The sequence below is a fragment of the Amborella trichopoda genome, chromosome 11, assembly GCF_054954075.1.
Source record: "Amborella trichopoda isolate Santa Cruz 75 chromosome 11, AtrichopodaSantaCruz75HAP2 v2.0, whole genome shotgun sequence".
Classification (NCBI taxonomy): domain Eukaryota; kingdom Viridiplantae; phylum Streptophyta; class Magnoliopsida; order Amborellales; family Amborellaceae; genus Amborella; species Amborella trichopoda.
In genome coordinates, this window is record NC_142346.1 from 31,340,032 (window position 1) to 31,352,046 (window position 12,015).

The following is a 12,015-nucleotide window of genomic DNA, read 5'->3' on the forward strand; positions in this document are numbered from 1 at the left end:
TCTTTTTATACAATCCCCTTATTATTTTGGATGAAATATCGTGTGTTAAAGAAAATTAGGCACGATGGGACCCAATTCCAATAAAGGTCCTGAAATCCATCCACCCAATTGGGATCACGATAACAGAGGAACATGGATGAATCGAAGAAACCCACTTGAAGTTTTTGATGCCCATGCAGTGTTTCATCATGGTTTCTTCGGATAAATGGAGTTTTATCGTGACCATTCATTTTATCGAAACGATGGTACACACGATGCGTATGTGCACAGTAGCTTACCTATGGTGTACGCAATATTTTTGGCCTACAAAAAGTGTTTAGTGTGTCAGCCGACTTAGTGCAGCTCCACTTAAATATCATCTGAATGATAAATTTTAGATGCAAAATTTTTAGATTTGTTAATCTCAACTATTTTCGAATTATGTATATGGAATTTTTTCTTTTTGAAACCCAAAAAATATTTTTTTTTACCCTCCAGTTGTACTGAAAACATTCATTTAGTTAGAGTGTGAGAAAAGAGTTGAATTCTTAAAATTTTCACCAACGAATGTCCTGCTAAACGGTGGGCTTTGGCGTGCTCTGCCATTTATAGTATGAAACCAATCTACTTCATACATCTCGGCACTGGTTTTGCAGTTGTTGAACTACATTCCAACTAAAAGCCCATGAGTGCTTCTCTAAAGAGAGAGAGGTCTCCATTTCGGTTTTAGGTGACAGAGCGAGAGGGAGAGAGTTGACTTTCTACTGGGCTGGTAACCAGCCCTGATCTTAGCCCAGCCCCTGTACTTATAAGGCTAGTCCTAATAAAAGCCGGGCCGGATAGGATTAGGTGGAAGTAGCCTTGGCCCAGGCCTAGGCCGGTCCGTGCTTAACCCTAGATAAAATAAAAGAAGAACTATTGAGAGTAAGGACAGGAGCCAGGCTGGCTTTTTTGTGGCCCTATCGGAGGCCTGGCTCTTGGGCACATTTTGTTGCTCTAGCCCCACCAAGCCTCTTGGCACATTGCCAACCCTCGGTTTTCACTCGAGTTTAAAATGAGAGGACTTTTCTTAGTCTTACATGAGTTTCTTGGATATAGTGTTCAACTATTCTGGCTAGCCAAACTGGTGAGGCTGAGTATCATGAATTTGGTGTTAGGATCTTAAAGAAAATTCACAAAAAAATAAAAATTTCAAAAAATAAAAAATTTATTTTAGTAGGTTTTTTTTATGCTTTCTATCATTTTGGCAAAGTTGGGAAGTCTTTTGGTCATAAATATTTATTTCATTATATAATTCCCTCATTTTTTTTTTATTATTTCTAGAATGTCCCGGTCACAAATTGATTTTTTCCAAAATCCATATTTTACTACTTCTTCAACCTCATTTAGATGTGTTTTGTTTAATTTTACTTAAAAAATGTTTTTAATATTATTGGATTTTTTTTGTAATTATTTGTATTTTTTTTATCTCTTTTTGGTCTGGCCAGGACCTATCAAACTCGGGTCAAGTTGCTCGGACTTGGCCCGGCTATGTTCCTAGGCCGAGTCGTTAAGCTCAAGCTTTCCTACACTCGAGTCGTTGAGCTCATGCTTTCCTACACTGGTTGGATAAGATTAACAATCAAGTAAACAATTACGTCGGCTAAGATTTATTGTTCGATTTGTTTATTGCCTTGGGAACCTTATCAGATCCCTATTGACATCTTCAAAAAGTTAACTTCAAAACTATCTGAAAAAAGGTCGAGACATTTCCCCACCGAATTAAAAAAAAAAAAAAAGAAAAAAAAAAAAAAGAAAAAACTAAAGTAAACTAAACTAAACTGACAAAATTATTCCAGCCTTTGGGTGGAGTGGTTGAGGTGTTGACTTTTGCAACGTAACATCCCCAACTCGAACCCTACCGCTTAATGGGAAAATAAACATTTGTAGCGTAACATCCCCAACTCGAACCCTACCGCTTAACCGGAAAATAAAAGAAAATAAAAATAAAAGACAGCTTAGCTAATTTGGCTTAACCAAAAAATAAAGGAGAGGTTACCTAATTTCATCAATGTCATCGGGTAGGGTTTGAATAGGAATTTCATTAAATACCGCTTAACCAAAAAATAAAAGAGAGGTACCTAATTTCATTAATTTCATTGTGTAGAGTTTGAATGGAAGTTATGAATATCTTGTGCTTTTCAGAAGCACTCCAACATCAACGACCTACTTTTTTGACATTTTATCACATGAAATGGGACATCCAACTCATAATTCATTTACAACCTCGAAACAGTGTGTTTTTTTTTATCTTTATTCTTCTTTAATCTTTCATTCCTACCTCCAAGTCATACATCAACTTCATGCTTAAAAGTCATCTTCAAATGCAACATTCAAAGATATGTTCGAATGCATACATAAAAGTCATCCAAAACATTGAAGCCGTCATGTTTGAGCCTTTTGGGAATGTATCTCTTTCTCAATATAATCAACCAAAATACTCGTTCAAACCCTTGAAATTGAAGTGGTCATCTTACATGAAACCTCTCTCTCTCTCTCTCTCTCTCTCTCTCTCTCTCTCTCTCTCTCTCTCTCTCTCTCTCTCTCTCTCTGTTCTTGGGGAATTGAAGCTGGTAGATGTTATAATCACGATCTACAAAAGTAATCCCTAACTTGTTTATGAACATACCATTTTCAATTGTAATGGACCCCACTTTTTAGGTGCTCATCTCCAAGTCCTTTTTCAGGCCCCTATTCCTATAATTTCTATTTACCAAATTAATATTGTTTTTATACAAACAAACAATCACCAACTGCTGAGCAAAGCCTCAACGAATTCATTTCTTCCAGTAAAGAATTGGCTCTTCAACTTGCTTCTAAGCCCCCCCATTAATTCTTCTATTCATTCCAAATTCTCACACACCAATCTCTCTCTCTAAAACTAGGATCGGGCATTGTAAAAACTGGTCCGGATCGTTGCTTTACTAACAGTAACGAAAAAATATGTCCAAAAACAATGAACCAGCCAAAAACCTGTTTGAATCGGTGAAACGGCATTTTCGCTCTAGCAAAAATGGCGTTTTAATTTAGCAAACCATTGGTTCTCTTTTAGACCAAAACGATTTTCTATATGTTCATGTAACCGGTACGCAGTACCAATTATCAGATGGGATCGAGCGATTCCGTACGGGCACGGCTTTTTTTAAATCGGTGCTCTCTATATATATAAAACCTCCATCTTCTCTCTCTAAGTGTGGTTCTTTAGTTAGAGACATGACAGCAGCGCACTCAGGTCCCGAAAGCCACCCCCTTTATCAGTCACGCTTTGCTGATTCTTGCCGCCTCCCCTTTTGCTTTTGGCAGCAGTTTTTTATACCAAACAGAATAAAACCCACCACCAACAAAGCCATGGAAATTAGAAGCGAATAAAACCCGCCACCAAAACCAAAGACACAGAAAGAGAACTACCAATAAAAACTGAAGGGATCGAGTCGAAGCATCCGACATAATCGGAGAGGAGAAAAACTCATCTATTGAAGAGGAAACACAGAACAAAACCCACCATCCAAATGAAGGTGAAAGTGGTGGAATACACGTACAGAGAGCTCGAAATTGCAACAGAGAGCTTCTCCATAAACAGGCTGATCGGCAAAGGCAGCCATGGTTCTGTGTACAAAGGTGTCCTCCTCGACGGAACCACCGTTGCCATAAAGAAAATCTCCAATGGCCTCCAAACCCTGCAAGATCAAACCAAACTCGAAAACGAAATCGTCGTCCTCTCCTCCCTGAACCGCAGCTCCTTCTTTGTCAACCTCCTCGGTTTTGCCCGTGCCCGGGATAATGACCACTTGCTGGTAGTCACCGACTTCATGCCGAATGGCACCCTCCACCAGATGCTGCATAGCTCTGCAGCCCCAATCTTGCCACCGCGTTGGTACCGACGCACGAACACTGCGTTCCAAGTCGCCAAGGCCATCGCAGCCTTGCACGATATATCTGTGATCCATCGTGACATTAAATCGGCAAACATTCTTCTCGATGACCGTCACAGAGCGAGGCTAGCAGACTTTGGCTTAGCCGTTCGCGGTCCCGGGTCGACAGCCGCACCTGCGGGCACAATCGGGTACCTTGATCCATCCTACACAGCACCTTCAAAGCTGAGTACAAAGACTGATGTGTACAGTTTTGGGGTCGTCCTGCTAGAGCTATTAAGTGGGAGACAGGCCGTGGATGTCGATCACGAGCCGCCGATGGTGGCAGAGTGGGCTACACTGCTCGTTGACGAGGGCCGAGTGGCGGAGGTGTGGGATAGACGGCTCGGCCCACCCGCAGCAGCGGTGTGGGCTTTGATGGCGGTGGCGGTGAGGTGTGTCGATAAAGCGGAGGAGAGGAGGCCGTGTATGAAAGAGGTGGTGCGGGAGCTCAAGGGGGTTGTGCATCGTGCGAGGTTTCCGGTTTGGGGACTCATTGCTGGTTGCTTTTTGCAGAGCCCAGGAGATCGAACGAGAAGGATCGTTTGCAGAGAACACCATACTGTAGAAGCAGAAAGAGAGCATCTGATTCAAGGGGCGGAAGCTCCTGATTGATCTTCCATTTCTGGTTTGAATAATGGTGTTGAATCCAAAACAAAGGAAAAGAAGGGTAAAACCACGTTTATTTATTTTTGGGGAGGAACTGAACCCGTGATTGAGCTCATGGAATTGAGGTGTTTCATCCAATTCAATGAGTGATTTCAGTTGTATTTTATTTTTTTCTCTAGTTTCATGTGTTATTATGGAAGGGAAAAATGGGTTTGAAGTTTGAACCAATAACAATAATACAAAAAAAAGGTGAAATACCAAATCGCCCGGGGAAAAATGACTTCATTGTGTACTGATTCTGAAAGTTAGCTAATTTTTGTCCCGAAATCGAAGGGGTCCAAATCCTCATTGACTTACCCTTTCTTAAGTAAACGAGCTTGGTTAGTGGTGGTAACATCACCATCAAAATGTAATTCGAAAAAAAGGGGAGGCCTGTCTTCTCCACGGAATTACCAAAAAATAAAAATAAATTGAATATATAATTTTTTGGTGATAGATAATAAAATAAAATAATAAAAAAATAATAATAATAAAAGTTTTATATGAAGTTACAACCTTACACTATTGAAGAACTGTCAAATTGATAATCTTGATCTCGAGATGCATGGAAGTGAAAAAAAAAAAGAATTTCAAATCTAATAAGTACTGCATCTTGTTATAAGTTATCTGAGCCAAAAGTGTTTATTAATCTACTCAATCTACATTTTTTTTTCAAATTTTAAATTTTTTAATTAGAGATTAAAATAGATTTTCAAATCATTATAAGATTTCAAACACCATAATGATATCTTTAAGCAAATTTTTAAATTTTAGGGGTGCAACTTAGAACTCAACCTTATATATTGTCAAAAAAAAAAAAAAAAAAACAAAAACTCAATCTTATATGAACCTCCCTAATAATAAATGTGACGGTGTGTTTATGTTCAGCACACCCAATAAAACAAGAAGCAAGTGACGGTCAAAAAGGAATAAACGTGAAACAAAAAAAAAAGAACTTTGATGGTCCTCATTTATTTGATCTTCTATTAAAATAAAGGCCCCGATTTTGATGATGAAATGCGGGGTAGGCAAAAAAGTAAATTTTTTAAATAAAATTTGATCCTAAAGTATATATAATATGTAACATAGAGATTATGAATATGAAAAAAAATGAAAATAAAAATAATAATTATATTAAAGAAACATATGCCGTTTGTCCTGAAACAATTTTCTTAAAATAAATAAAACATGGGTGGCTAACTAACATCTCACATTTGTTAATATTATTTTTGTGGGATAGAGAGGCGTGAGATGGGATGTTCTTTTGCTCTTTATTGGAGGAGGCTTAGGAGCGCAGCGTTGGAGGATAATATGTTTTTTATGCAGGGAACGATGCTAATCAGCCGCCCGTGTGGAAGATCGCACGGCTAGGCAGTTGCTCGCACTGTAGGAATGCAAGCCTGGAATTCTCTGACTTTCTCTTTCGTCCCTATCGCAAGGAGGTGGGGCCTGAGAGGTGGTGGGTGGAAAATTAAAGCTTTCGTGAGGGTATCATTGCATATAACGTGGGTGGATGACCAAAAGTCATTCCTTGCTAGTAGAATTTGAGAGTAGTGATAAAAATATTGGGAAAATCGTACTAGGAACAAGTTTAGATGGAGCCGAGGCTCTAAACAACCAAATTAGAGCCCACCACAAAACTTTTATTAGAGGAGGTGGTTTTGATGCCCAAATATCCTCAAATTGATCATCTCGACATCCAGATGCATGGACATGAGAAAAAAATGTATTTCAAGTTTTGGAAATAGTGCATCTTGTAATGTATTTTTTACTGTCAATTTTCAAGGTTTTCAAGATTTCATAGATCTATTCGATTTACGCTATTTTTTAAGCTTGAAATTTTATAATTAGAGATGAAAATATTTTTTAAAGCTATCACAACAGTATTGAAACCACATTTCTCGACACTATTCAAAGGTGTGCTTTACTTTGATTGTTTAGAGCCTAGGCTCTATACAACACCCTATTATAGTATTATCCATAAGAATCTCACCAAAATGTCTCCTAAGTTTTTTTTTTTTTTTTTGAGGATTATGTTAAGGTATTCATACATATGAATATTTTGTTAAGGTACTTAGCAAGTTTAGATACTTGATACCCTTATCCTACGATGTAGTGTCTTTTTGGTCTAGGTGTATCTTAGCTAATTAATCAAAGATAAAATAAAAAAATTGTAGAAAGGAAAACACTTGTTAATTATGATGGAGGAAGATATCATCCGCATAAGACATGACATCACACACATAAAAGAATGATTGTTTTTTAACCACTAGTAAAATGTCACTGGTTTTTTATAGAAATATCTTCTCCCATTGACAAAAAATATCTTTATTTTAAATTTTTTTATTATAAGCAAACGGCAATAAATGATCCAAAATATTGAGCATAATAAAAAAATACCCCTATGTATGAGCACCCTAATATAACCCAATTTCCCTTCAGCCTTCTTTGGGTACCTGATATAACCACAAAGCAAATAAATAAGTGAAACTCTAGAGAGAGAGAGTCATTTGCTCTTTATTGAGAGAGCATTTACTCTCTATTGAGAGAGTTCGTTACTTGCTTTAGTATATTGGTTCCCATTTCGATGTTTCTTTTAAGGGAAAAGTTTATATAGAGTCGAGGTTCTAAACAATCAAATTTGAGTCTACCTAAAATATTTTACTAAAAGAGGTTGTTTTGATGCCTAAATATCTTCAAATTGATCATCTCAACATCAAGATGTATGAACACGAGAAAAAATTGGATTTTAAGTTTTGGAAAAAGTGTATTATGTAGCGTATTTTTGGACAATCAATTTTCAAGATTTTTAAGTTTTCATAGATCTGCCGATCTACACTATTTTTGAAGCTTTAAAATTTATAAATAAATATAAAAAATATATTTTAAGTCTATCACAAAGATTTCCAATATTGAAACCACATTTCTCGATACTATTTGAAAGTAGGCTCTAATTTGATTATTTAGAGCCTAGGCTCTATATAAACCGCACCCTTCTTTTAATAGCCTTGATCCATTTCGAGGCCGGTCATTCTCGTGGATAGCTTACTCATCTTGATCTCTTTGTATTATTTATATGGGGAAATATCCTCGTACCTTCTATTTTTTATTTTCATATCTCAATAGACAAAGATTCAAAATATATCTCTTAACCCCCTGATTAATTTTACCCACTTTGAATTATTTTTTAGCCCTAACAAATATAAAAAATGCATGTTCATTGTAAATCCTTCATCTCTTTACGTGATATATTCCCCTCAAATTTCTCTCTGTAATATTCACCATCTTTGTCTCTCTAATGGGGGAGAGAGAGAGTGAGAGACATGGGGGGAGAGAGAGGGGGAAAATAAGTAGAGAGAGATTTAGGGGAAAATCATGTGAAGAGAGAGAAATGATGTTGTTTAGAAAGGATATGTCTTTCTTATATTTGTTTGAAAAAAAAAATAGGTCTATAGGGAGATAAAGTTAGCTTAGAGGGTTAAAAGATATAAAACTTATAATTTTTATGACCCAATATATGTTTTGAAACTTTGGGTCTATTGAGATATAAAACTTAAAAATAGGGAGTATGAAGATATTTTCCCTATTTATATTTTCTTCTTCATTTTTTTTACATCGATAATATGGTCTCTTTTCTGCTCAACCTTAGTCCAAGAACTGAAGAATTGCTTGATTTGGGCTTCTTGGTCTCTTGTAGAATTGATTAATGGTGGAGGCCCGTTTGGTTGTTGGATTGTGGTACGTGTATACAAGTTGGAATTATGGGGGATGTAGACACCCCCTAGAAATTCAGGCTAAGGGAATTTTTAAAACCTTGATTCTAAGTCCAAAAGATCACACAAACTCTAGTAGACCATAAGCAACCTATAGTCAATAGAATTATTCTAAAACTAATCCCAATACCCTCATATGGTCACCTTAGACACCTATGAGCCTTGTGAGCCCAGAAAATTGACCCGGACACTAATCAGATATTCAGAAACTTGAAACCTAAAAGTTGGACTTTATGTGATCTAGCCGGAATATATATATATTTTTTCTTCTTTCTTTATTCTTTTTCTTTTTCTTCACAGCTTAGATCACTCACAAGTAGTCATTTTACAATAAATAAACTTCAAAAGAAATAAAAAAAATAAATCTAGGATCTTAAAACTTGATGTTGCTCAAAACCTTTATTTTAATAATAAAAGAAACACACAAACTATGCTTGTGAATAATAAACGACACCAAAAGTAAATATGACAAGAAACAATAAAGAGAGTACCAGAGATTATCTTAACTGGGCTTCTTACACCCCAAACTGAGTCACCACTTTCGATGGAGCGAGATCAATGGTCAACCTTCAATCTTAAGCATGGGAAAGTAATTTAGGCCAAAACCCTCCAATGGAACAATAACTCATTTCAATCAAAATCTCAAACTTAAGTAGAACTCCTTGACGACCTAGTTGAGAGGGATAACATCTCCTTATTATACCCTTAATTCTTTAGGTCATAACACAACAAAATGGGAGAGAGATCCAAACAACCATGACTGGCGCGTGCCCCTTATTTGCTTACCATGAGAGAGAGAGAGAGAGAGAGAGAGAGAGAGAGAGAAAGAGTTTCTATGTAGGGAAGGAGAGATACTATATGTGGGGCATGCCCCCTATGTGAGTCTTATGAGAGAGAGAGAGGGAAGAGATATGGTGTGGAGAATGTGGGTAGGGGCCACCCCCTTATAGTGCTTCAAGAGGTTTAAAGGTTTCTTAAGGTTTCCATGGTTTGCTTCTTGTTCTGAGATTGAATATGCACCATTGATCTTATGTGACTTGGAGAGTGAGAGATATAAGCCCTCTATTCTATAGATAGGTCATCAAGATCATATACAATTGCTAGAACCTTTATTCCCCATTTCTTAAACCATTTTCCCATCAATTAGAATAAATTAGTAAATATCAATTATAATATTGTTTTTAATACTCATGCACAAGCCTCTTCACACATTCCTTATTATGTTTCAAAACTTCCTAAAAAATTCAATCTTTCCTAAACACTTGATATCTTAGGCTTCAAGCCAAATAACTTGATCACAATAAAAATAGAAAGATCCAAGAGGTGGGACGTGCCACCCCTGATGGCATCTCATGGGCCCCACCAATTTGTCATGGCAGACCCATGGGCACAAATAAGTCCCATGTAATTTCAAAGAATTTTAAATTCAAATAAATATTTTTAGAATTTATTAAATCCATTTAAATATTCAAATCAATATCTCTGTTTTTATAACTCCAAATTTTATAAATACAATACCCAGAGATCCAAAATTATTCAAATAACAATTCTAAAATCATATTATTATAAAATAAACACAATTAAAGTCACTAGATGGGACAAAGATCCATATGGTATAAGAATAAACATTTTGGGGGCACTCCACTTTCAATCGTCGACCACGGTACACACTTGCTATAAATTTGGATTTATAACATTGGGGGTCCATTGTGCACATGGGTCCACCATGCCCTAAGTTGGTGGGGCTCACGTAGCCACCTCTTGGGTGGCACACCCCACTTTTAGGAGTCTTTCCTATTTTATAGGGCTTGGAGGCTAAGTTATTATAAGATTTGGAAATGTGATTTATGTTGAGAAAGGTTTGAATGAATCTTTTAGAAAGCATGATAAGGCTTGTACATATTTTTGGATAAAGCACAGCAATATGATTAATATTATTTTATTTGATTTATATTGATGGGATAATGGTGTTTACGATGTAAAATATGATAGATCTTCCGACGAAGATCTCTTGGATCTTGACACCTTAAATTGATGAAAAATAAATGGTAGAGAAAGTGGGACAAATCGAACTCAGATCTGAGGCCAGATTTGCCCGAAAATGAGCAGATCTACTCTCAGATCTGTGGCAGAGCCAGCTGGTTAGATGCCTCAATCTTGCCCTCCAGATCTAGGTGATCTGGTGGCACATGTCTCGGGTCTCTAGTGGACCCGAGATTTGAGATCGCTCTCTCGAAACCTTGCTCTAGGGCAAGAGCAAGTATACCAACCAATGAGAGAGAAATTTTAGGTGGGTTCGAGACTTACTCGGGCTGACTCACGTTGGCGCCCTCTTAGATCATGAAGAAAGCCCCCCAACTGCTTGAGCTAGTTTGGAATCGCCTCCCTTGACCTGTAACCTTCTTGTTTTTTTGCACAACACTTCTATGGTTAATTTATAAGACAAGTGGATCGAAAAGGACTCACCCTTGTCTTAGGGCAATGCACGTTCATGGGAGAAGGCGATGAAGTGCAAGGTTAGATGAAAGATTGAAAGGAGAAGAGAACTTGATGGAGAGGGGAGGCTAGCATGACAACCGAAAGCCACCGACTCAGAGTGGTAGTAAGACGGGCATGGTTCACTGGACCAGAACGATGACAATGCTTCTCGAAAGCAAAGTTGGTGCGTCGGTGCTAGGCTAGGACTACCCTCAATTAAGTGAGAAGAGAAAGAGGTGGAGAGGGAAGAACGAGACCGCAAAGAGAAGGAGAAATCTGGACGGCGCTAGCTCTTGACGAGGCACACGGTGATGGTTTCTCTTAGGTCACACGGCGATAGAAGGGAGAACGGCGATAGGCACCAGACACGCGAAGGAAGTTTGCAGACGGCGCCGTCTACGTTAGATGCACAGCAGAAGAAGACTCATGTAGGTGGCAACACACTTCGTCGCTTAGGTTCTTCATTGAGATGCCAAAGCTACATCTTTGGGTGGCGATGGGCAACGTCCTCTACAAACTTCACTAAGAGAAAGAGACAGACGAGAAGGAGGAAAAGAAGACTCATGCATGGCGCTGCCATCACCATGTGTGACCTGTGAGACCAAGGGAGAGGCATGCACGACACTTCAACTGCCCTGCATGACCTCCGTGAGGGACTCAAAAGAAGAAGAAGAGGGAGAAGAGAGGGGAGAAGGGAGACAGAAGAAGAAAAGGGAAAAGAAGAGAGAGAAGATTTACCTTACCTTAGGGGGGGTATTGGTCGAAAGTTTCTCTCACCTAACCCTCTCTCTCAAACTTAACACTACAATGGTAAGATAGAGAAACTTGTATTAAGTGAAAACTCTCTCTTGTGTGTGTATATATCTGCCTTTTTTTCCTCTTTGTTTTTACGTACAATGATGGTACGTATATATAGAAGTGTGCCCCAAACATGGGTGGATGATCAAAAGTAACTGTAACTGTTAAAAATTAAGATTAAAGTGAATTAAAAGAAATTAAAAAATAGGGAGCAAAATGACAAATTTTCCCCTTCCTAACAAGTTGTGGAATTTCATAACAGTCCTTGTGTTGCCTTAAGACTTGCATGTTCTTGTAGGGCTGATCCGAGGTCGTTCTGATGCCTAGTTGATCGTAAGATGATTGTTTTCTTGTAGGACTCGGTATGACGATCGATTTGATACCAACTT

At 37.8% G+C, this 12,015-nt stretch overlaps 1 protein-coding gene across 1 annotated transcript; it reads left to right on the forward strand.

Annotated features, from left to right (window-relative positions):
* Nucleotides 1-2,261: 2,261 nt before the first annotated feature.
* LOC18449076 (serine/threonine-protein kinase-like protein At3g51990) lies at nt 2,262-4,815 on the forward strand. The gene has a single exon (XM_006859125.4). It carries the CDS (start codon nt 3,528-3,530, stop codon nt 4,542-4,544), a length of 1,017 nt encoding a protein of 338 aa, XP_006859187.1. The 5' UTR covers nt 2,262-3,527; the 3' UTR covers nt 4,545-4,815.
* The last annotated feature ends 7,200 nt before the right edge of the window (nt 4,816-12,015 follow it).